This window comes from Drosophila willistoni (assembly GCF_018902025.1).
Source record: "Drosophila willistoni isolate 14030-0811.24 chromosome XL unlocalized genomic scaffold, UCI_dwil_1.1 Seg142, whole genome shotgun sequence".
Classification (NCBI taxonomy): Eukaryota; Metazoa; Arthropoda; class Insecta; order Diptera; family Drosophilidae; genus Drosophila; species Drosophila willistoni.
In genome coordinates this window covers 1,925,399-1,951,274 of record NW_025814053.1, presented here as the reverse complement: position 1 = coordinate 1,951,274, position 25,876 = coordinate 1,925,399, and the positions used below count along the sequence as shown (strand labels likewise).

General features: G+C 39.7%; 2 protein-coding genes across 4 annotated transcripts in view; both read left to right on the top strand.

Annotated features, from left to right (window-relative positions):
- Nucleotides 1–25,876, top strand: part of LOC6653150 (1-phosphatidylinositol 4,5-bisphosphate phosphodiesterase) — a 54,770-nt gene that overhangs the window by 16,044 nt on the left and 12,850 nt on the right. Inside the window, exon 1 of one of the 3 annotated variants that reach the window (XM_015176453.3) lies at nucleotides 25,350–25,415. The exons of the other annotated variants lie outside the window; for them this stretch is intronic. The gene's annotated coding sequence lies outside the window, so the exon portion shown is untranslated. Of the gene's footprint in view, nucleotides 1–25,349; nucleotides 25,416–25,876 lie in introns of those variants that run through there. 3 annotated transcript variants of the gene reach the window in all.
- Nucleotides 20,848–21,846, top strand: LOC111519651 (UBX domain-containing protein 7-like). Its single transcript, XM_023181434.1, has one exon. The coding sequence runs from the start codon at nucleotides 20,848–20,850 to the stop codon at nucleotides 21,844–21,846; it is 999 nt and encodes a 332-aa protein (XP_023037202.1).

The following is a 25,876-nucleotide window of genomic DNA, read 5'->3' as shown; positions in this document are numbered from 1 at the left end:
ATATCGATTGTTTCAACATTAATCTTTTATTAATTTGTTTCTTGCGTTTTCGTGTATTCGGTTGTTACTATTTCGTTTGCTTTCTTTTCATATAATTGCATTTCCATCTAGCGATTTTCGTTTTGAGGTTGTTTTTTTTCTCTCTCTCTCTCTCTCTTCATATAATGTAACATTTTTTTTTAGTGTGTATGAAACGAGTGTTACACACACACACATACATATATGTGTATGTATGTATGTATGTACATAAATACAAACATAGAGAGAGAAAGTAAGGTTGTATGAGATGAAGGCATTGGTTGGTGGCGCAGCTAATGTGTGTGCACGTAGCAAGGTTTCCTTACCTCACTTCCCAGGTCCAACCCGAACGTAAACCCCGTGCCCACACAACCGACCCCAACCCACAAGCCCAATCCAAAGTCAAGGCAGACAACATCAGATGCCCAAGCATTACATAAGCTACGCACAAATGTGTGCTACGCTTTTTGATGGCCTCGCTTTTTCCCTTCCTCTTTGCCATATCTCTCTTTCTTTCTCTCTCGCACTCTCCAACTATGTGTGTGTGTGTGTGTGTGTGTTATTTTTGGCCGTGGCAAAAGTGGAAAGGAGAACAATGCGGGTGGCTCTAAGGGTATGAGAATTTCTGTTGTTGTTGTTGCTTGTCGGACAAGGATACCAACGACGCACGGCACGCCACTCAAAACCCATAAGCCCGGCAAATTAACATGCCGAAATTATGACAAAACAACAGCAACAACAACAGCAATACACAAATAAATGAGGAACACTGTAAAGCCAACACAAAAATGGGATTCAAAGCGAAACGAAAGCGAAATTTTTGAATACCCTCTAAGTCCTGGGTAGAATTGACTCCGAAAAATGATAATGAATGAATTATGTAAACGTAAACGTAAACGTGAAAGGACTGCCGCAAATTCATAATCAAATTTAAGCTAAATGGCAAATATGTTGATTTTTAATTTGAATTTTATGCATTTTAATTGTAAACAATTTAAAAACATTTTTTCTTGACTTCAATTTTGTGTGAAACTTTAAGTCAGAATGCATAACAAAAGCAGAAGGCAAGCCAGAAAAATTCTACAGGGTAGAGATGAATAAAACAAAAATCCTGGCAAACCCCAACAAACTAACAGATACATAAACTAAGCTAAGGCAACCCCAAAAAGTATGCAATGGACGGGCCATAGTCATAGTTTAATATCTATTTAACATGTCAGTGATGTTGTCTATGTCTATGTGTGGGTGTGCTTATGGTTGTGTGTGTGTGTATGTGAGTGTTCGTGTGTGTGCTGTAGCCACAAAATCCCCAAAGTGATTATATTAATACAACATGAGCCACAAGTGTGCTGCATTCATTTTAAGGCTCACACATACACACACACACACAAACACTGACAGAAAGAACGAAACGAAAGACAGAAAATGTGTGTGTGAGAGGGAAAAAGAAAGAATGAAAATGAGAAGGGAGACAAAGATAGAGAAATGTCCTGTTCAAAAGAAAATCAGCATAAAATATGAAATATACATAAGCCATAACATAACATAACCGGACGAAAAACTAAAACAAACCAAAATAGAGATAGAAAATTACAACAAAAAAAAAACGCAATAAAACTTTATAATAAAATAATAATAAAAGTTAACGAAACAATATTTAACAACATAACACACTTTAGTGTTTTTTATGCGATTTTACTTCCTTGGAATCATGGATCATTAGAAAAGAAATCAACACGTCTATTCATTTTGATTAAAGTTAACCATTTAACATTCAAAGGCAATTAAGGTTAAAATTCCTCTAATATGTATCTTCATATGTATTTGGTGAATGAACAGTTTTTTAATAATCAGTTTTTCATCTTTTTTCTCTCAATGATTAAGCACTGAATGCATAGCAATATGCAGCCACATTAATCTATATAAAACAGCCACACTAATTTTTGCCTGTGCTTCAATTTCAAGCAAATTACTCTTAACTTAGGCAGCGCAATGAAAACAAAGAAATACACAAATTATTTTAGATTTTGGTTCTGTTTTTCGGGTTTTTTCTTTCTTCTGTGTGTCTGTGTGTGTTTTTTGTACTCAGCTATCTTTGTGTTTTTGTGTTCTGTTTGTACTGGCGCTGGAAATGATTTCCGGCCCGCTCATTAACTTCTAGCACGTCTAAATTTGATTATATTTATTTAAAACAAAAAAAACAAAAAATACACAAAAACACAACCGAAAAGAGATGGGAGAATGGAAAAAAGCATGTTCGCTGTTTTTTTCGGGGCAAATAATTTGTTTTGATTCGCAATTAAATTCACACAAAAACTTTGTACGACAAAATGCCCTTTATTGGCGTCAATTCATCCATCTATCCAACCATATGACCCCAAATGATGATCCAACTTGCCATTTGTAATTTGATGCGTTTAACCTTTTTAATGGCCGCAGACAGCGAAAGATGGAGAAAGAATGGAGCCACGAAAAGAGATTATAGAAAGGGAAATGTGAAAACAAAAAACACGACAAGAAGGGCAAGATGAAGAAAAACGTTCTACCATCAAGTTGCCTTGGCAATTTCTTAAGTTTTTCCTCATTATACCATGCATCTGTGGGGTGAAATGGTATATTAAAATCACCAAAATGTATGTAACAGACAGAAGTAAACTGTATACATTTTTGATCAGCATCAACAGGCGAGCTGATCTGTTATTTCGCTTCGAGCATGGTATACCGAAGTCGGCGAGACGACTTACTTCATTTTCACCTACCCAACAACAACAGCAACAACTTTACTTCATCAAAATATTAAATAAAATGCAAAATTCGTAATCCACGAAGCAGAAAAAATTTCAACAGGAGTTTTTTTGTTTGTTTTGGTTTTTGTTTAAATTAAATTGAAATTTCTATTTTAAAATGGCTTCTGGTTTTCCTGGATAAGCGTCTGAAGTGAAAAAATGTGAGGCTATTAAAGGTTAACCCTGCTGAGAGAGCGAGGTAGAAAGTTGAAATTAAACAAAAAATTGTCAAAACCTTTTTGTGTAAAATGAAACAAGAGTTGCAAAATAGAAATGAATTCAAAGTCACAGACTTGAATGATACTCTTTACACAATTCAGGGACAGCCAATTGACATTAAGAAATGTTGAGCCCGACAGAACTTTGTTTTGGTATTTGGTACACGCTTTTTATAAGGTATGGATAGAAGGAATCAAAAATATCGATATTATTCAATCACTGCACTTACCATCGAATTTCAAAGACAACTGTTTGTTTTGAAAAATTGTTTGTAGCTTCCTAATGCGTTGATCAAAATTGGAAGTAAAATACTCAACGAGGTTCCGAAATAACGTATACGCTCCTTGAAGGGTGCACTTTGGGCCCATCGTGGCATAAAGTAGAAAAGGTTTTGACAACAAAACTCAGTTTAAATGGTAAAAGTATATTGTCTATATATTAGGAATCAAAGAAATATATCGATATTATTTAAGCCCTTAAATTTTTATCGAATTTCCGTGTCAGCTGTTTTCTTAACGGTTTGTTTTGATAAAACAAGCGTGAAATTTTTCTCAAGCGTACAATGTTTGTAGTTTTTTAACGCTTAGATTGAAGGTAAATGTAAAATATGGATATTGAAGGCCATTTATGAAATGTGTATATGTATGTAAAGCATAGCCAAAGTGTTCGTCTATTGTAGACCGTAACTAGTTTGGAGCAAGTTCGCGTCACATTTAATGTATGTTAAACTGAAGTTGGGTGGTATAAGGCATATGGTAAAAACTTAAAACCAATCGCAGATGGAAATTCGCCGTGTGTCGATCACGCCTTCACATGATTCTCGCACTTTATCTCTTTCTCTGTCTCTCTCTTTCTTTTTCTGGCACGCCACTGGCAGCGTAATTAACGCACATTAATAATTTCAACATTAACGACCTCGACGCTTTGTTTGCCTTTGACAGCAAGGGGAACCCAGCACTCCAGCACCCCCATCCGCCGCTTTCCACACCCCCCGAATTCTGCAGCACCCCCTCTAGACCCAACAGCGCTGTGTGCCTTTTGCCTAAAACGCTGTTAGATAAATATTTGCCATAAAAATAATTTTGTTGGTTGGTTTTGTTTGTTGCCTTTTTGCTTTGCCGCTTAAAATATTCATAAGCCTCAAATGCGCATTCTTTTGGCTTTTATTGTTTATAAACAAATAATAGACAGCTAATAAATAAATCAAATTAATTTCTATCCTGCGACCCCCCATTCGTTTCTCCAGCCATACACACACACACACGCACAGACAACTATTAACCCATCAAACACTTTTTCACCCAACTATTAAAAATGTGCAAATAAAAGCAAGTGGTCCATGCCATTAAAAGAAATGGCTAAAAAGGGAAAGAGAAAAGGGGGAAAGATAGATGGTAAACGGTTAATAAAAATTTGAAATGGCATAGGTGAATCAAAGGTATTCCAAAATAGACACCTCAGATCAGATCGTATTGGCTATGTTCTCCTGGTGAAAATTCCATACAATTTGAACGAATTGCGATACGTTTTTTTATAAATATGATCATGTTGATAAATTAGGGATCCTCGTATTAAATACCATTTAAAAATTTGAACATATTGTATGTTATTGTAAAATTTTGAATAACTGGCAATTATTTGTTACTTTCAAAAACCACACGGAAAGTAATGAAAATATTTATTTCACTTTGCTCGTTGTGCTGATTTAAAATATTATTTTACATTGTCTAAAATGTTTCCTACTAAAACGAGTGTGTCTGTGTTTTTTTTTATTTGTGTTTTCCAAGACTCCACAAAATGCCGTAGACTAGAACCAATCGTTCCGCATGTGAAGCATAATTTTGATGTGATATCTGAAATATCGAAAATTAACGAGCTTTTATGTATACATATTGCTATAATAAAAATCATTAGTGAATAAATTCGAAAATATTAGTGCATTTTTTTTGTTGTCTCAATAGTGATCTGAGTGGAAATAAACATCTATAACAAATCTGTGAATGAGCAAAAAATAATGCATCATTATATTTCTTTGTAGTTGGAAAAGTCAGACATTCTTTCTTTCTCGTTTTGTAAATAAATCATATAAATTTACTTGGCAATTTGTTGCTCGAAATAGTAAAAATAAATCAGTATGTAATTAGACACATACATATGTACATACATACGTGCACCCGGAGCAAAACCTAAACAAAATGTCAGCCACGTGTAGTAAAAGTGTGTCTATTTGTGTGTGTGTGTGTGTTAGGGGGGAGGGGAAGAAGAAATTTGTTTACGATTGTCCGAATATCCATCTAAATGTGCCACCCAGACCGACTTACCCCCACCCCAGGCCATCATGCGTTTGTCTTGCGTTTTCCCTCTCTGCATGTGTCTGATTTGGATTTTGGTTTGAGATGCCATTCAAATGACAGACTATAAATAGTGCAAGACATTATCATAACTGTATGGCAATTGCAACCAAATCAAATCCAAAACAACAAGAAACAATTTAAATGAGCCAAGAAACAAGCAAACCAATTAAGCCAATCAAGCAAAAGACAAGCACAGATCATTACCGTGAAGGACATCATCATCACTTAGAGTAGACTTAGTGGAGACCTACCCAGCTAACGACCAACTCACTTATCCACCTACCTACCTATATAAATAGAACAGAATACTAAAGGTCAACTGCAAAACCTAAAAATAGAAATAGAACTGCTAGACGACAAAGAAAAGGCCACATGAGCGGATTCATCGTCATCATCCTTCTGACAATCAGGGCTGTTCCATTCTGATTATATGGGAAAGCGTATGCACAATAAGGTTATTGACTTCAATAGTAATTCTCAATTTGTTTTATCGTTGAAGTTAGGGTCCTTGGTCCTTGCAATTTCAGAGTCAGCTAATAAACAATTTTGGAAGGTTTTAAAGAACCTTTGTATACAGACCCGTGAACCTTTGTATCATGCAAACCATTATAAGTCGGTCGCAATCTAAACAAATTCCAACAAACAGTTTTAAGCATTTGTTGCTAAATTAATTGTTGCAATTATTTTACACAAATTTTTAGTTCCTCGTGTCTCTCAGTTGCTCTTAAACTAATTAAAAACCGTCAAATTAAAAAAACCGTTATGTATAAGAAATCTAATGTTCGGCTTATCGTATGTGTATTTGACGGCTATGTAATAAAGTCATTCGATCAAAAGTTGGATCAAACATGGCACAGTCATTACTTCTGTTATGAGATCTGACTAGCCCAACGTGGCTAGGCGCGGCAGAATTTTGAGCAGACTTTTAAGCTCTCTCTTAAGCTCATATATGGTAGCTGAGATCGGGAGTTTTATAACCATAAAACATCGCCAAATTACAAGACTCAGAGGAGACTCCTCACTGGATTCGAGAACCTGTCTGAACCTTGATTCCAAAAAAAACTTACTGCTTGGTCCAGAGAAAAGCTTAATGCCAGAAGACTGGCTACCGTCGGACGACTGTAATTCAATTTTTGAGCAGAGTTGCACCTTCAAAACCAACTGAGAAAGGACATTTGGCCCCGCAACTTTAATTCTTCTTTGAACTACCTGGTCCGACACGATGTCGCAACTCGAAGAGTTCCTGTTTGAACTTTAATTCTATTGCAGTTTAAAAGAAAATTAAATAAAGTGAAAAATAAAAAAGTATACAATTGAAATGAGAACATTGTGTGTAGGGAAAAAGAAATTTGCATTAGTTAGTTATTCCTTTGTATCTGTATCTACCTTATCAAAAGATACTTCGCATGACAAGGCAGTTGAAGAAAATCAGAACTATGCTGTGCCGAGCAGAATTGGCCGCATAATTTCCTTCCGCTTCCCTTTATATTGAAAAAATATCAAAGAAGCTACCCTTGCAGTCCTTGGCAATAATATTTTTACATGTTCAAAATTCTATTTCTGCAACTCAATTCATCAATACACAGCAAAACATTCAATTTATTACTCTTTTTACTACAATTTTCTTCCCTCATTCCCTAAGCAAACCACACATAGAGTTTATGTAGCGTTGCGTCTGTGCGTGTGTGTGTGTGGTCTGCTGCTCTGTTTATTTCGACCAATCACGTAGTAGGCAGCGCTTGAGCAGAGCCGATTTATATTGACTGTAACTTGTGTTCTATTTAACCGATTAGATTGAAACTTTGGGATGGCTATATCGACTCAGCTTCTCATGCTGATCAGGAATATATATACTTTATGGGGCCGGAAATGTCTCCTTCTGTGCGTTACAAACATCTGACCAATTTTATAATACCCTCTGCAAGGGTATAAGAAAGCCTTTTCCAACTGTTTTTTAACGGCGAGAGGCTTTTTAGGTCTGTTCTCATTTCCGAGTGGTTTTCGAACGGAAATCAACATCGATTCCGCATGATTTTCAATTTGATTGTTAATTCTTATTAAATTTTCTAATATTTTACTATTCGACGTTTTCTAAAGAGCTGTATATTTGACAGATAAATCAATTCGAAAGAACATGTCCAAATGAATGAATATCGAGTTCGAGTGAATGAGTGAGACTCAGTCACAGAACCATTGAATTAAAGGGAATCAAATTTAATTAGTTTGAGTCTGAGAAGTTGAGTTGTTACGTTTCGAATGCATTTTGAATCCAAATTGTGATTTTAGTATTTAATTGTAAACAAATTTTCTTCCACTTGGCCAATTTTTCTCTATTCATTTCTGATTATTTTACATGTTTGTTGGTTTAAAAAAAATGCAAATTTATACGAATGTCATAGTATTTTGCAAAATATTAATTTGGATTGACAATTTGACAATTCATGGACATTCATTTAAGCGGGTTGCATATTATAGAAATTTGATACATACATACAAGCATATATTAAAAGTGATTCATGTCATTGAATACTTGACACTCATTCAATTCAATGCAGTTTGAATGAATTCATTTGATTTTAATGTTTCTGTCTTTCAGCAGTCTCTATGAAACATTATTAGTTCAAAACTTTATAATTGAGTGCCAATCCTTTTCAATAAACATTTTTAATTAAATTTATGTTTTTGCTTATTGAATTTATGGCAACATTCAATTGATTCAATCAATTAAGGCTGAAGTTGTTCTCAACATATTGAAGAACAATAGAAAAATATTTAATGGAGTTCTAATGTCAATGTTTTAATGTGTGAATTGGCCAATACCTTTTCATTATAACGATTTGAGCTCGAGTAATTTGGTTTGAAAGCGAAAACAGGCTTAGTTAGCGAACGGTTTATTGAACCAGAGGGCCGGGGCTAACTTCGACCGCGTCAAAGTTTGTATACCCTTGCAACTTTTTTGGTAACTTTTTCCTTACCTATAGCCATCAAAATGGAAAAACGTTTTTTCTAAAAAGGCTAAAGTTTGCGAATGAACGGCCTACAATCTCAGCATAGGAAAGATATTGATCAAAGTCACTGTTTTCCACCGATCGTTCCTATGGGAGCTATATGATATAGTCACCCGATCTTTATCAAATTCGGCACAGTCATTAACAGATATATTAAACTAACAAATGTTTAATTTGAAAGCAATCGCGTCAAAAGTAACGAAGTTATTCACAAAAGTCACTGTTTTCGAAAGATCGTTCCTATGGGAGCTATATGATATAGTCACCCGATCTTGATCAAATTTGTCATAGTAGTTAATATGTGTTATTAACTCACCAATATTAAATTTCACGACAATAGCTCACAAAATAATGAAGTTATTGAGAAAAGTCACTGTTCGTGACTTTGCCGTTTGTATGGGAGCTATATGATATAGTGGTCCGATCCGGCTGAATCCGAGATATACAACGCCTGCAGTATATACAAGCCTACATGCAAAATTTCAGCTCTGTAGCTCTTACGGTCTAGGAGGAGTTTGCGTTGATCCAGACGGACGGACGGACATGGCTATTTGAACTCGTCTCGTCATGCTGATCAAGAATATATATACTTTATATGGTCGGAGATGCTTCCTTCTATGCGTTGCACACTTCTGACCAAAATTAATATACCCTTTTTGCAAGGGTATAAAAACGAACATGAATTCAAAAACTACTTGCAATTGGCATCAACTTATCGTCAAAGTCTCTTTACCTGTAGCTCCCGTAAATGCGTACCTGGTAAAAGTTCAAATACAACTTCCATTGGCCTGTGTATCTATTTCTTATGCAATTGATGGAAAATAAACAAGAAATCAGCTTTTTGTCATAATAAACAGCACCTTAAAGTGGTGCAAAGGAGCAAAAGCAAGCTGAACGACATTTCCAGTAGGTTTTGTTTTATTTTTTGTGAAGTTTATGAAATTTAAGATTCAAACACAATATAAGATGGCGTTGTAAATTGTGCTGTTGACATACAGATTGGAATTATAGTCATTCATCATACAGATCTAACGACAGCAACTCACGTTCACTAAATAAAAAAAATTAATTTTATTTCAAAATTCAAAATTTTTCAATATTCAAAATGAGCGAGGAAGAACTTAGTGGATCATTATCGTCAGTCGACATTTCTGGGGTGGCCCAGAACTTGGTAAGGGAATACGTTGATGGTAGCCAGTATGAAAAAGGATCAACTGTGGACACCGAGGTGGAGGAAAATGGGGAGGAGAATGTCATGCAGTTTTCCTCCAATTCGTCCAACGACCACGGGATCAATCTGTTGGAGGCTTTGAAGAAACATGAGCGTCAGATAATGAAATTGCGTGACAATATAACGGATGCAAATTGTAAGATGCTCTTATTCGAATCTCACGCTAATATGGTTCGATCGGATATTGATTTTATAACGACTGTGACAGAAAAGGTTCACGAACGCATTAGGGAATATGAAGAAGAACTGATGAAGCAGGGGGAGGAGCAGGTTTTGAGTGAAGAGCAAGAACAGGAGTTGGAGTCTGAGCAAATATCTGAATTGGATCAAGTTTCTGAAGTCGATGTAGAACTAGACCAAGACCTGGATCAGGAAATCGAACCAGAATCTGAATTGATAACAGATTCTGATAACTGATGGCAACTAAATTTCTAATATGTGTACTAAGTGCTTATAAACAGAAGCTGTCAAATTAAGTCGATATTCAAATGTGTCAATATCATAAATTAGTTTCCTATTCCATTAAGTGCAGCGGATTTACAGGTAGGAATCGAGCTCACTCTGGCTCGGCTGGCTTGGCTCGAATTGCATTAATTAACAAGTGGGTGGTGAGTGAGTGCGTGTGCATCAGATAGGGACATCAATAGCCCCCCGACACTCTCGACAGGAGCTGGTGGTGAGTATCCGATTGTGAGGGGAGCAGGTTATTTGCAATAACCTTCACCTGAACTAGCACTGACACCACCAGCCGTTGCAGCCAGTGAAAAGCCAAATAGAGTGACGCCATTTGCGATATCCGACCTGGACAATTTGCAATCGAGAAGATAGAAGCTGTCGGATTGCTGCCCCCTCCCATAACCGTCGCTTTCCCCACTCATTTTGATTAGCCGTTTTGTTGAGTGCGACATGCCCATGGATCCGTGGCATATGCGAGATGTGTGTGTGTGTGAGAGGATTGGGAAATGGGGGATTGCATTACGTGCACATAATCAGCTTAGTTGCTGTCATTTAATCAAATAATCATTGTCGGCTCATAGGCAACTTGGCAATTAGTGTATTGCGCACCACCACCACCAGTCTAATCCATCAGCAACGTCACTCCACTTTAGTTTTGCTTTAGCCGATGGCAATTAAGCAATTAAAGACACATTAGACCAAAAGAGGAAACTCTGAAGAAAACCCAATTGAATGAAAAGAAATATAACCACCTCCCCCATCCCTTTTTCCCCTTCAAGAAAACGCATACACAATATTAACATTTTGAGTTTAAGTAGTTAAGGTGATCCACATAACATTCCCGAGAAACTAAAATGTGTAGAAAAAACATTCTTTCATTATAAGACCAATCTAGGTACACTTGTATGCATAAGGTATTTATTGTAAGGGATATGGATGGGTTGTGGGGGTGGGAATGGTGTATAAGTACCCCTTTAGTTTAAATCTCAAGTCATTCGAATTCTTGTTGTTCAGATTCCTTAATGTGGGCGGGGGTAACATTTAGCATTGTTCAGCGTTCTCTAGGTCTCGTTATTGTAAGCGGCTCAGGTCGCTTAAAAAAGAGAATATAAAGGTAACATTGCCACTCGAGTGCTTATGCTCATGGTGGGTAGGAGTCATCCCCTTTCATTGTGTAATTTGCTACCTCTGCCTTTAGTCATGGTCACACACACACACACACACACACACACACACACACACACACACACACACACACACACACACACACACACACACACACACACACACACACACACACACACACACAGGTTGTCTTTGCGGATGCTCCCAGTTTTGAGTGTAAAAATCGGCCTCCAAAGAATCTGTGAATCGTGGAATCTGTTTAGGACCTGCTTCGGAGTGTCTAGCTACGTACCACTGTTGGTGTCTGCGCCTCAACGCGGTGCTGGCCAAATCATTCGTTTGGTATCCCCATAAGTTTGGACCGGTCATTGGGCCAAGGGGGGGCGGCGTTTCTCTCTTGCTTACTGGTTTTCCCGCCTCTCATCCTCTGGACTCCTGCCTGTGTGAGTGTGTCGTGGAATTATCCGCAAATTTCCCCAGGCCGTTCCACATTTCTTGTTGCTGCAAGAGGCTGCTTCTTCTTCCCCGATCGTTTGTCAGCTGACCAAGGCCAGTGTTGGGAAACGCAGGGGTCGGGCCCTTGTATCTGACAGAGGGCGCCAGGGAGTTTTTGGGCGCCAATTTGAAAATTCAAATTCAAATTTTAAAGTAACGGATAGCGCCTGACTGTTAAACCTTGTCTCAGTAGTGCCAATCTAGTATGGTTGGTGCGAATTCTGCTGAGGCAACGGAAGAGGCTGCTTTCAGGAAGAGCTCACGTCTGGGCCGGACTCCGCCCCGGGTTACAGCTCCACAAGAGAATGGCCAGCAACTAATTGTGTCACCAGCGTCAACGCAAAGAGTCGAGTGCTCGGATGCGGCACCGGTAGCTCCACTGGCATCGAATATCCCTGAGCTCGACGAATTGGGTAAGCTCCTCGGGGATTTAGTAGAGGTGTTCATGACAAAGGCCGTCCGACACGTCAATGTCAACACCAAACAAGCCATCACGAGAATGAAGGAGCTGCAAGAACTCCTGTGCCAAAAGGTGTTCGACGGCCAGCTGACCGTCTGCAATGAGAGAAAGTCTGCTGAGTCAGATCAAGCGCCCGGCGTGGCCATGGCCGTGAGTAGACTCCGTGGTAAGCCCCCAATCGGCGATTCTCCTAAACGCCCAAGGGATGAAGTGGTGACTCAAAGCTATGTGCCAGCAAAAAAGCAAAAAAGTGCACATATTGGTGAGATCAGTACTGCAAAAGAGCCTGCTGCTGGCGGTGCCGAATGGCACGTAGTAGCTCCAAAACCGAGAAGGCATACAAAGCAGAGGCAGCGACCAAATGCTATCATCGTCGAAAAGAAGGGCGACATGTCATATAGTGACATCCTAAAACTGGTGACACGGAGCGAGGATGCAAAGCTCAAAGCCGTTGGCGAATGTGTCCAAAAAGTGAGAAAAACAGCAAGGGGCGACCTTCTTCTAGAGATCAAGGGTAGTGCCGATAATTTGCAGCGGATTAAAGGAGATATCGATGTGGCACTGAATGGAAAGGCAGAAGCCCATACCCTCACCCACCGTACCCGGCTGGAGATTCTAGACATGGACGATGAAACTACCGTAGACGAGATAATCAATGCGATTTCTGCCGAACTGAGCATAAATCTACCCCATGATGCTGTAAAGAGTCTGCGTCCGCTGCGCTCGGGGACTCAGAAAGCCATTCTGTGTATCCCAGCACACGTGGCGGAGATTTTGCTTAAAGCTGGTACCGTTAAAGTAGTTTTTAACGTATGCAGGATCCGCATAAATGAGACCCCAGTGAGGTGCTATAAGTGCCTGGAAATTGGGCATATCGCAGCCAGATGCAATAGGCGAGTCGACAGAAGCAAGTGGTGCCTGAGATGTGGGCAGAACGACCACAAGATAAAAGAGTGCCACAACAAGGCTAAATGTTTTTTGTGCCTAGAAAAGGGCCTTGACCAGTTGGACCACGTTTCCGGCGGCCAGAATTGCCCTGCATGGACCAAGAAAAGTCCCAAGACGGTGTCCCACCACAAAGAAGATTAGATTTTTACAGATAAATCTAAATCATTGCGAGGCGGCGCAAGCATTGCTAACGCAAACAGTGCTTGAGTTAAACACAGACGCGGTGTTAATTAGCGAACCTTATAGGTGTAGCGAGGACAGCAACTGGAGCAGGAGCCTCTCATCCAAGGCGGCTATCTGGACGTGCAACGTGCGGTCGCAGCGTTGCTCGCAGTATTCTGTGTGGGCAGCTGAGCATTTTGTGCGTGCTCATATAAATGACTTCTGGGTCTACAGCTGCTATTTGCCACCAAGCCTCTCGCTGGAAGGCTATAGTAAGTCATTGGACGATCTGATTACGGATATAAGAAACCACAACCGCGTTATTGTTGGCGGCGACTTCAACGCGTGGGCGGTAGAGTGGGGCAGCCCCTTTACCAATGCAAGAGGGCGTGTACTTTTAGAGACGTTTGCTGCCGCAGACGTTGTCCTATTAAACAGCGGCTCCCAATTTACGTTCAGGCGCGCAGGAATGGGATCAATAATAGATCTCACTTTCACCAGCAGCGGCCTTTATCCATCGTCGTCATGGAAAATAAGCGATACTTATACTGCAAGTGACCACGAGGCCATCGTTTTTGCAGTGGAAGAACCTGGCCGCCCACCAAATGCTAATGATACTCAAGATAAAAAATATAAGATAAACACGCTTAACTTGCAGGAATTTACAGCGGCACTCAATAGCTGCGACTGGGAACAGGATGAAGCAGAGGGTATGGCTCACCGTATCTCCAAAATGGTCGAGAGAGCATGCGATGCGGGCATGCAGCAATGTGGTGCATACACAAGGCACCACAAGTCTGTATATTGGTGGAATCAAAACATCAGCGATTTGCGAAAAAAGTGTCTTGCAGCCAGGAGACGATACCAAAGGGCTAGACGCCGTGATGCTGAAAACTGGCCGCAGCTGCAGCACGAATTTAGCTCGGCAAGGACGACATTAAAGCACACTATTTGGGCAACTAAGAGGGAAATTTTTCTAAGACTATGTGACTCAGCAGAGCAAGACCCCTGGGGGAAGGCGTATAAAATCGTCGTAAAGCGCATATATGCAAATAGAAATCACACACCTTTAGAAGCGGAGCAACTTAGCTCCATAGTCACAGAATTATTCCCGCGTAAGGATAACTCACTCCATAGTAGACGTCCCGCCACACCAGCTACAGGAAGTTATGTCACTGAACCTGTGTCAATACAGGAAATCGTGGCCGCAACAAGCCAACTAAAGCCGAGTAAGGCACCAGGACCAGATGCCATCCCCAACCGGGCCCTCAAACTGGCAATGGCGCTGCGCCCAGACTCATTTTTGGAGACATACAATAAATGCCTAGATGAAGGAGTTTTCCCCACGATCTGGAAACGGCAAAAATTGGTTCTGATCCCGAAACCAGGGAAACCCGCAGGAACGGCCTCATCTTACAGGCCCATCTGCCTGGTGGATACTATGGGGAAAGTTCTAGAGGGTCTTATATGTACCCGGCTTCACAGAGCTATAAGTGCCGGAGGGGACCTATCATCCAATCAATTTGGATTTCGCAAAGCCAAATCGACGGTCGACGCCATTGGCAAGGTTGTCAGTATAGCCGCGGCAGCCATAGAAGGCACTCGATGGAAGCTTGGGACGAAGGAGTACTGTCTGATTGTCACGCTAGATGTTAAAAATGCTTTCAATACTGCAGACTGGGGATGCATTTTGGATGCATTATATAACTTTGGAGTCCCAGAGTATCTACGCGCAATTATCTGGAGCTACTTCGAGGACAGGCAACTGTGCTTCAGCACAACAAACGGCCAATCATCATACTCGGTTTCCGCAGGGGTACCCCAAGGCTCCGTTTTGGGGCCGCTGTTGTGGAACATTATGTATGACGGGATCCTTCGCTTGAACCTGCCGGCTGGCTGCGAAACCGTTGGATATGCTGACGATGTAGCTCTGGTCATAGTGGCAAAAGAAGTCGCGAAAGCGGAGGCGTTGGCGAACGAGGCGATCTTGCTCATCACAGAGTGGCTGCGTTCGGTGGGCCTACAACTAGCAGCGCACAAAACGGAGCTTGTCCTAATAAGCAGCAGGAAACGGGTCGAGACGGCATCGGTCAGTGTACAGGGCTCTATCATATGCTCGAAGCGGGCTATTCGGTACCTTGGAGTTTGGCTGGATACGCGGCTATGCTTTCGAGAACATCTGGAGCATGTGCACGCAAAGGCTCTGGAGTCAGCGAGGGCTTTAGCGAGAATCATGCTGAACACCCGCGGCCCCAGACAAGAAAGAAGACTGCTACTCTCTAGCGTTACAACATCCATCATTCTCTACGCGGCACAGGTATGGGCAGATGCAGTAAAGACAGAGAGCTATACCAGAGGTATCCGGGCAGCATATCGTCTCAGCGCGCTCAGGGTATGTTGCGGTTTCAGGACCATCTCCGACGACGCCGCACTGGTTATTGCGGGAATGGTTCCGATCGAGCTACAGATAGAGGAAGCTCGACTAGTAGCATCTTTGCTTGAGGATGGGCCATCTAGGAGGGAGAAGAGGGCTGACGCTAGAAGGAGAAGTATAGCCACCTGGCAGCAGAGGTGGGATCAATCCTCCAAGGGGCGTTGGACCCACAGAATGATTTCAGATGTACGTGCGTGGATTGGTAGGCAACACGGTGCCGTAAATTTCCATCTTACGCAATTCATCAGTGGGCATGGATGTTTTAGGTATTACCTACACCGTTTCGGACACGACGCATCCCCCTTCTGCCCGTCCTGCGGGGACGGCGTCATTGAAGATGCAGAGCATGTAATGTTTGAATGCAATCGCTTCTCTGGCGAACGGGAAGTGCTATTCCAAGAAGTGGGTACCACCCTTACAGTTGATAACCTGATAGAGGAGATGATCTCGAGTCCACGTAAGTGGGACGCGGTAAACTCCTTCGCAGCTAACGCGATGCGCGATCTGCGATTAGCCGAACGCCGGAGGGCAGGGGTGGAGGTACGGCATTAAAAACAACTCGACTGCTGTGAAGCATTACCTTTCGGCCGTCCCGCAGCAGTTCTTGTCATTTTTCTTGTATATTACTGTAGTGTACGTATTGTATCTTAATGTATTGTACGTATACTGTATGTTGCCTCACTGTTATATGTAATTAATTTGTTAAATAAATAGAATTAAAAAAAAAAAAACACACACACACACACACACACACACACACACAATGCCACCTATCCATCTCGTTCCCGTCACACATTTCCCTATATTTAACATACAATGGGGGTAAAACAGGCAATGTTGGCAATGGGGAACACACAGAGAGAGAAAAAGATGGAGAGAGAGGGACGACGACACGATAATGATGATAATGATGATGATGATTACGATGACAATAAGTTCACAAATGAAATAAACAGCAATATTTTTGCACTTTATACAATTTATTGTGTACCGTTATGTTGCCCTTTCATGTGACACTAATCGCTGAAAGGGCTAAAGGCTGGTGGGGACAGGAAGGGAGGGAGAGAGTTGTCTTGTTGGGGTTGTGTGTCTCAGTGGAACGGAGTGAAGTAAATCAGTCAGAATTGGAGTCCACAAAGCATTTCACATGTCATTTCATTTCATTTGCACTTTAGTTGCTTTATTTATTTGTTTATTATGATTATTTTTTGCATTTGCCGCCGCGTATTATCTTATTAAATAGGCAAGTGCAAAGCAGTGTGGAGTGTGGGTGGAGGGAGGGAGTGGTGTAAGGGAAACAATTACATTGCCATCTCTTTCTTGGTCTTTCACTTTTTATATGCACAAATGTATGTATGTATAATTAATGCGCTTAAAAAGTATTTAAATTAAATTATGCTTACAGCTTACAACCAAAAGCGTTGCAACATTGGGGTAAAATAATGTGGAAAATCAGTGAATATATACCGAGACATTGCATACCCTTAGAAAGGATTTAATGTTTAAAATCAACATTTCTATTAATCACAATCCCTTTGAAAACTGTTTTCCCAACTTTGGGCATACTTTAAAATTTAAGAAAACGTAATTTGCCTTTGGTTGTAAAGGTTATCCCATTCACTAGGCATATGATCTATATATATAATTTGGCAATTGTTTTGACGATAATTTTAATGAGAAGTCTGGTTGATAGTACCTATAACTTTGTATTCAAAATTCTTGTTAACTGAGCAGAAATGAGAAATGTCTCGTTGAGAGAGTATTTGGCAGAGAATTGAGTGAATTCAAGTGAGTCGAGAGACGTTCAAACAGGATGAAGACGGCAAAAAGTAATAAGCAAAACGGCAAACATGAAGGACAACAGCAACAGCAACAACAATGGCAATAACAATAACCAACATTTTCGAATGCAGTCGAGAGCGAGATGACGACGATAGTCGAGCAATGTTGCTCGAAGCGTGCACAGAATTAAAAACTTTACGATAGAAACTTTTTCGTATATATATATTTTTCCGTTTCGTTTCGTTTGTTTTTTTCCTTTTTGTATTTTTGTTAAAGCTTTGCTTTTGGCATATTTTTCATGGATAAGCGGAAAATCCGAAAAGGAGGAGAGTAAAATGAAACTCTTCTGCATCTGACAATTGGCTGAGAAAATTTCGCGATGGGAGAGTTGGATTGGACTAATTAAATAAATATGTACATACAAATATATATATAAGTATATTTTTTTAAATAATCGCTTGCAAATGCAATAACTGAAATTATATAACTATGAAAATGTTCAGTTTCCTCCAACTAATGGAATTTATACCAACATTTTCTTTAAGGTCAACAACTATTTAAAAATTACAATACAATAAAATTTTATTATTTGGAAAGACACTCCATATAAGAAATTTAATCAGTGATGATGATAGACAAATCTTACTTTATAAACTAGAAAGCAATATACACTTATTTGTTAGTCGTATAGTTAATTAAGTTAGTTTAGGCTGAGACGGTAAATAATGAGCACACAGCATTAGGTTATATAAAAATATATGCAGTATGTATATATGGAGATAGACCACGCTTGAACCTTTTCATTAGTGTATAGATTCTATCTAACACAACTGTACTTGAGACATTGTTATTAATTTGTGTGTGTGTTTCTGCGTCCTTAATCTTAATTCATCGCAACCACCTGCCCACTTAATTATTCACTTAGATTGATTTGATCTTTTCAATTATTATTATTATTATCTATTCTGTCATTATACGCATATCCTTATGCCAGGACGCATGCTATCCTCGTCCTTATTATACTTTCACTCCTCATTCCATCACCCACTTATCATATCAACAGAGGGGGAAAGCAAGAAGCAGAGAAAGAGAGAGAGAGATGAAGAGGTGCCCAACAAATGGAAAGAGAAACACAAAAAAAAATAAAATAAAATCAATTCAATTAAAAGCTCATCAAATATAATTTGTATTCGTGGCCTAATCGATAAAATGTCTATTAGTCAGACACACACACACACACACTCACAGAATGTTTGGCTTGATTTCCACACATACACACAAAGATATATGTAGTAGTATAACCTACAAATATCTCACTAAACGTACAATTTTACGAGACAAAGTAAAATTATTGACAAATTATTATAAATGCTTTATGCCATTTACTCACACGGTCATACAGATACAAAACACACACAGAGACACTAACTTACTTACCTAGGCCGTCGCACCGTCTTCCCCTGCCTCCACCGCCCTGGGAACTTGAATTTTTGTTCTTGGCCACGTTTATTGTCATATATTTAATATGCACAATTTCCTTCAAACAACCGACAAGAGAAGCAACAACAACATGGGGCCAGGCCCATAAACTTTTTCACCCCTCCCCTCCCATCTCTTCCAACACCACCTTCACCCACTACCCCCTTCCCCTTCTCCGTTTCGATGATGATGTATTGTTTTTCGTTTTTCGTATTGCTTTCGCCTGGCTACGAAAGGAAGTTTCGTTAAAAATAAACCCAGCAGCCCAGCCGGCTGTTGTACCCTACGTGCCTACCGCTCGACGTCGACGCAGACGCCGACGTTGACGATGACGACGAGGAAAAAAAAGTGAAAAGGAACCCAACATGAAGTTAAAAGTGTCATCACGAGACTTCGATGCTCTATCTAATTTATATTGAATAAAAAACAAAAGAGATCCACAGACAAAACGACTCCCAGAAAGGGTCATTAATTGCTTTCTTGTTGCTCTCGCGATGAAGGATAAAGGATCTGTAAATCGTTTTAAGTTGCCTATGTCCTCGAAAAATGCTCAAGCTTTCATCTCGATCGGCTATAAACTCTTCTTCCTCTTGAATTTCTTGTCGATTTCATTGATTACGTTTAAATTTAAGATTCTTTAGAGTATACAAAAGCCGTTTTCCTCTTACCCGCAGAAAACGAAATAAAAAAGAACTCCAAACCAGGACACGGTCCGATATGCTGTCAATGTTATTGTTTGAAAAGCATAGAGGGGCCAATGGGGGAATTACGATTTTCTTTTTTTTTTGTTTTGCTTTCCTTTTTCCTTTTTTTTTTGTGGGCGGAGGGAATGTGAAGGTTTTGTTTTTTCTTTTTTTTTTTTTTGTATGTTTCGTTTAACTTCTTTTGACAGTTGCTGACAGTTTTGTTTGAAGGATGCCTTCGCCTGTGTTTGGTTTTGATTTTACCAGGTTGGTGCGTGCCCAAAACGAGAAGCGAGAGTTGTGGATCTGGGTTCAGAGCCTTTACACGCCCATGAGGCTTTTGGCAAATTTCCGCATATATATGTATGTACATATATGTATGTATGTATGTGTATGTATTGGTTGTATCTGCATATCTGTGAGTTGAGCTCTCGATACGCTGAGACATGCTAAGTAAGCTTAAAGTGGGCTGAGTAAAGCAAAGTTACTCTGTAGATTGACAATGGGGTTAACCAAAATGTGGGTTGTGTGTTTGTGTGTATATATGTATGTAAAAAAAAAAAAAAAAAAATTATTCGTTATCCACAATCGTTTCCTTTATCCCCGACGGAACTACTTTTTAGTATTGCTTCATCAGGGGGAAACTCGACCTATGTCGGGGTTCGAACTCGAGAACAACAGAATTGTAGAATGTGTGGGTGTATATGTGTGTGTGTGGATGTGGGACAGAAAGTTGAGGAAAATTTGACTATGACAAGAACTAGCAAAAGAACCGAAATCAAATAATACAATAGAATGTAAAGTAACTCGTCATTATTATCAACCAGAAGCCATTCTCTTGGCTTCCGACAGAAGCTTAAATTCCAGATAAAACACAATGAGATAACTTTAATATCGATATATGTAGATAAATACAAGCGTCCGGTTTTAAAATGAAGGGTTATAATATTGCCCAAAAACGCAAACTATTTGTCAATCTAGAATCCTTTTCATTTCCCTTCAGTTTTGCTTCATCGGGGGCAAACGAGTTATAGTATTGAGTAGTCAAACATTTGTCAGTCAGTTCTCATCTAACCTCGCACACACACACACACACACACATATAGTCGCACAAACAAAATTGATTGTTACTTGTACTTGTTCCCAGTTAACATAGTCCTTAAATTTAACATTTTCCATGGATAGTAATCCACTGTTGAAATTTATTATGGCGCTCTGTGGTTGTTCCCAGGAGGAGGCCCTGAAAATTTTAGCTGCACCCAACCGAAATGTATCAGCAGCTATGGCTCAGTTCGTGATTGAAGGTAAACTTCCGGAAACCCAAACACGTCAAGAAGAGGCAGGAGACCTATCGAGTGGAAGCGACATGACGTTAACTGGTCAAGCTATGGCCTTGCATTCCCGTCCACGTTTAAATCCTGTTCCATCTGTTGTCAATCGTTTGTCTGATCGGCCCATTAGGAAGGTAGCTGCCGATACTCTTGTTGCTGCCCGTGATTATGCTCAAAGTCGTCTTAAATGGCTGTTGGTTTTAGTTGACGATCCGGTGCAGGTAGTTCATCCTGATGTTGTACTCGACGATGGCGAAGTGAAGCGTCTGGTTCGTCGGCATTTCGTCCTCTGGGAAGTGGAAAGTTCCAGCTTGGAGGGAAGAGATTTCATCACATTATATCATTGCGTAAAGCTGCCCCGCTTGAGTATTCTCGATCCACGCACTGGCGAGGAAATCTGGAGCTCGTCGCGTCTTAAACTAGGAAATGTTTTGGCTAGCCTGCAGCATTTCCTGAAAGTGCATCGTAGTTTTGCTCAATATGTCGATTCGTCGAAGATTTCTGAATTGGCCTCGAGCTCTACAACGTGTCCGGAGATGGTCGATGGTCTAACCGATTCACAATTGGGCAAACGGCAAGATGAATTGACCACGTTGAAGCTGCATTTCCTCAGTGCTTCCGGTGAGGATGAGCAAACGTTATTCCGCTGGCCTTCTGATACAAAATTGCAGAAATTGCGTCTGCATATCTGTGAAAACTTACAACACATTCCGCAAGAGGGTTACAAATTGATATGCTTGCAGCCCCGTCTCACCTTGGAAACGATTGATGATCAGTCCACTCTTGAGCAATTGGGTTTACATCCATCGGCCAATTTGCACTTGACATTTGACAATGGTTGCAATTCGAATAAGATTGAAGCTATAAATGATTAAAAGAAATCAAATTCATTCGAATTCATACAAATGCCTCAGATGATTTTTGTTGTCAGCATTTTGCAGATTTTAAATACTCTTAAATTTATTGCATTTCCTTCAAATTTCCTGGCATTGCATTAAAAGTTTTTAATTTTAGCAAGTTAATTAAAAAAGCTTTTATCAAAACAGAAGCTGACCATGCTGAACGAGAAACGTTTCCATGTCATTTCCTTGCTGCAACTAGCAACTAGCAAATAAATGCGTACATCAAAATGTGCATGTCTATACCCTAAACATTAAGGGTGCGTCAATGGCTGGCAAGAGAGCGAGGAGTGAGGGCCACAAAAAAACTTAGCGAGAAAGTGAAATGCTCGTACAATGTTTAAGGGTATTTAGTAGTCAGCTTGTCGTTGCTTGTTTTGTTCATTACACTAGTTTTAATTTAATTTAACAAAAATTTGTATATGCCTTCCTGAGAGTATGCAAATATTTGGCAAACTTTGCACACACACACTCACGAAGAGGCAGTCTATTGTACATAAACTTGAGCATACGTACATGGATAACTATCTATGTGTGTGTGTGTGTGTGTGTGCATTGTTGGCGACTTGTTAAGTTATTCAGCATAGTTCCATTTCATTTGGCAGTCCTTCAATACACATACATAGTTTTCAATTTGCTGCAAATGGGAGCAAAGACAAACAGGACGAACTACATTGGATGGCTCAGGGAGGGAGAAGAAGTGTTGTTTGTTTATTACACGTAATTACATACATCAATTTCTCATAATGAAAGTTTTCTCCTATCCATCCCGTTTATTTGATTGATGTAATTGACTATATGTGAGGCCTTTCCTTTTCATTTTAGTTTTAGTGTTTTTTATTTTTGTTTGATTGATTGATTGATTGATTGATCAAAAACTCAACTGAACTTGACCATCAAATTCAAATTTGATAAATGCGCCACACACAAATCTCAATCAAGGTCAACAAAAACCAACAAAATCCAAGAGCAAAAAAGAAAAACTTTAATATTTTATTTGCTACTTATGTACAGGGAGCAAAGCATTTTATTTGGTTGTTGTTGCTATTGTTGTCGTCTCTTCGTCGTATTTTCATTCTCAGCTCATCAAATATTGAAATGGCAATTTCTCAAATATTTCGTTTTCGGTTAGGTTTTGCCCTTGGCTTACGGTAAATTCAATTTTCGTAAGTGTAACGAGTAAAAGAATAATAATAGGCAAATACATTTACTTAAGGGGCGACTGAATGATGTCTTGCTCTATTCTGACATAAGAGCAAAAGAGGAAGAACTTCAATTCAGGTTGCTCTGTGTGATTCAAATTGAAAAGTAGAAACATTTTATTATCGCTTATTGTAGTTAATGGACTAGTTGCATTAGTTTCAAACGAACTTCAACTCCTTATCGATTTGCTTTGGCAAAACATATGAAACAGCCCTCGTTTACATACACACACATATGTATGTATATATCCATATGCAATGCCTGTTTTATAGCCGCCAAGTATGCAATAATAAATTGAGCAATTGTCGCTGGTGGTTGAGTGACGCAAAGAGATAGAGACATAGTGCTACAGAAGGAGAGAGAAGTGAGATATACAGAGGGCAGAAAGAGAGGGCTCACGTAATGAGCATATTTGTAGCATGCTTCTGGGCGTACGTGAGCTCGTGTGTTTGTGTGTAGATGTTAGTGTGTGTGTGTGTGTCCTTTGAGGCAAAGTTTATGCAAGTTATTTTTACTTTTACTTCTCCACCTCCTGGTCCCATATCATCGTTCCCTTTCTTTCGTTTTTGTTACGGTTCTTTTTTATTTTATTTCATTTTATTTTCCCTCTTCTGTTGCTGTTGCTTTCAAGTTGAGCGCTGAATTTTGGCGATATATTGACACAGGTGTTGAGGCGTGGCACTTGGGAACCAAATGCGAACCAAAGAACGCTGTTATATAGGTACATTAACATGAGAGATACCTGAATGAAATTGGTTGGTTGCTGGTCGGAAGATTGGGGAGCGGGATGCGATGCGATGTGGTGGGGGGAGAAATGGGGTGAATGGAGAAGCTGGATGGCAGTTTTACTTATGTTTTTGCGTTTTGATTTCGTTTCGTTAGGGGTTTCGCTTGCATGCTTACCGTTCGCCCAAAACGGGAAATATAAATTTAAGCAGCTGGCAGAGCTTTAAGTGCTTTGCTGAGTATTGAACATGAAATTTACCTACATATACAGGTGCAGGGGAATTCCCCTTTTCATTTCATTTTCATATATTTGTCGGGGAGTTCCTTTCATAAGAGCTTAGATTGAACACAATCATATCAAACACTCAAATTTCAAGTGTTTCACAATTGAGACTCTATTAAGAGGGAAAAAATATAAAACTATCTTGTTCCAATTAATAATAACGATCATCACCAAGGACGAGGAGGAGAGAGAAGACATAAACATTCTAAGCAAAAAATTATTATTTATTTCAAATAGATTTAGATCGAAGTTACTTTTGACGGTATATCAGAGCCTGTTGGCATGTGTGAGAGGCGTCAAATGCCAACAGATGAAAATAGTTCCTTTCCTGTTCGTTGGTTGTCTTGGGGTCAAATTGTTGGCTTGGCAACAAGTCAAAATGAACCTGACTCTCTCGAAATCCTTTTGCTTTGCTTGCCTTGCCTGGTCTGATGTGGTGTGGTGTGGTCTTTCGTCCTTCATTTCAACTCGCGTACTTCGTGTCCTGGAAGAAAAGTTCAAAAGCGCAAAGGGCGTAAATTCATTAACTGCTGTTGGCAGCAAGGGGCGTGAAAGTATTTTTTGACATACACCGTGAAATCATATCCGCTTCACACACACACACAAAGCTCCTGCCAGCGTGTCTGTGTGTGTTGACTGGCTAACGAGCTTCTAAGTTTAACAATGAACGAAAATTTTGCAGCTCATTGAATTTGAAGTCATGTGAAAGATTCGCTGCCAAAAATAAAATGAAATAAAAAAAAACCCAAAAAAGAAGAGAGAAAGTGAAGAAATCTCATCACACGGGAGAGCAATCAGTCAAAGGAGCTAAAGGGGCGGTTGGCGGTTAAGGGAGGGCGTGGCCATAAATGTCAAAAGCGAGCAAGTAAGAAAGATGAAAATCAGTGGGCATGGCCAAACAAATTGAAAAGCCAACACACACACACACAAAGTCACTTAACGTTCTGCCAAATTCAAATCCCAACGTCATCATCAGCCACATTCACAATATTTGTTGTTGCTGTTGCTGTTTTTCAGGTGCGAGGGCATGGCCAGGAAGCCCTTAAAGTGCTCCAGCTTATGCCTACCTCCTACTACCTAACCAGAAGCCTCTTCACTTTTGCCCTGACTCTGGCTTTGGCTTTGGCACTGGCACTGGCAATGGCAATGACAATGTCGACATTCGTTAATACCATTAGTGTTGTCTATCTCTCAATGGAGGAGGGTTCTTCTTTCTTTTTTTTCTTGCCATTCAAGACACTTTGATTTAGTTGTGTTCAAAAACTTGGTGTGAAGTGCCATCGTGGCAACGAGCACGTGAACGGGAACGGGAACGTTAACTTGTGACTCAAGTGTAAGGAATATAATAATCCTATACAGGTGTCGTCCGGCTATTTGCAATGTGATTAGTTATATTTAATTAGCATGAACTAAAAGGACTTAAACATTAACCAAATGTCTCTCAGACTCGCAAGTTATGCGCCCAAGTCGATTAGTTTTTTGAATAGTTTCTTGCTAAAATTGAAATAGAGAACCACCTCGGTCTGACTATTTGAATAATTTTTGTAAATTTTTTTCTTGTGTCATCTAAGTGTTTTATGTTTTCGAAACTTTGAATTTGTTTGCCAAGGATAATGTGTTATTATTTTGAATTTATTGAACATTTGGCTGTGATTTGCTTATATCGTTAAAGGCGCGTTGTATATGTATATAAAATGGACGCTAACGCAAAAGAATTGGTTGAGAAATTTCTCGCTTTTGAAATTTTACTTTGCTGCTGTTGAAGGCAAAAGAGCCACATAAGGGAATGCATAC

Bases quoted from the DNA above. Each gene is read 5' to 3' on its own strand.
- LOC111519651 (XM_023181434.1), top strand. From the start codon at position 20,848: ATGGCGCTCTGTGGTTGTTCCCAGGAGGAGGCCCTGAAAATTTTAGCT.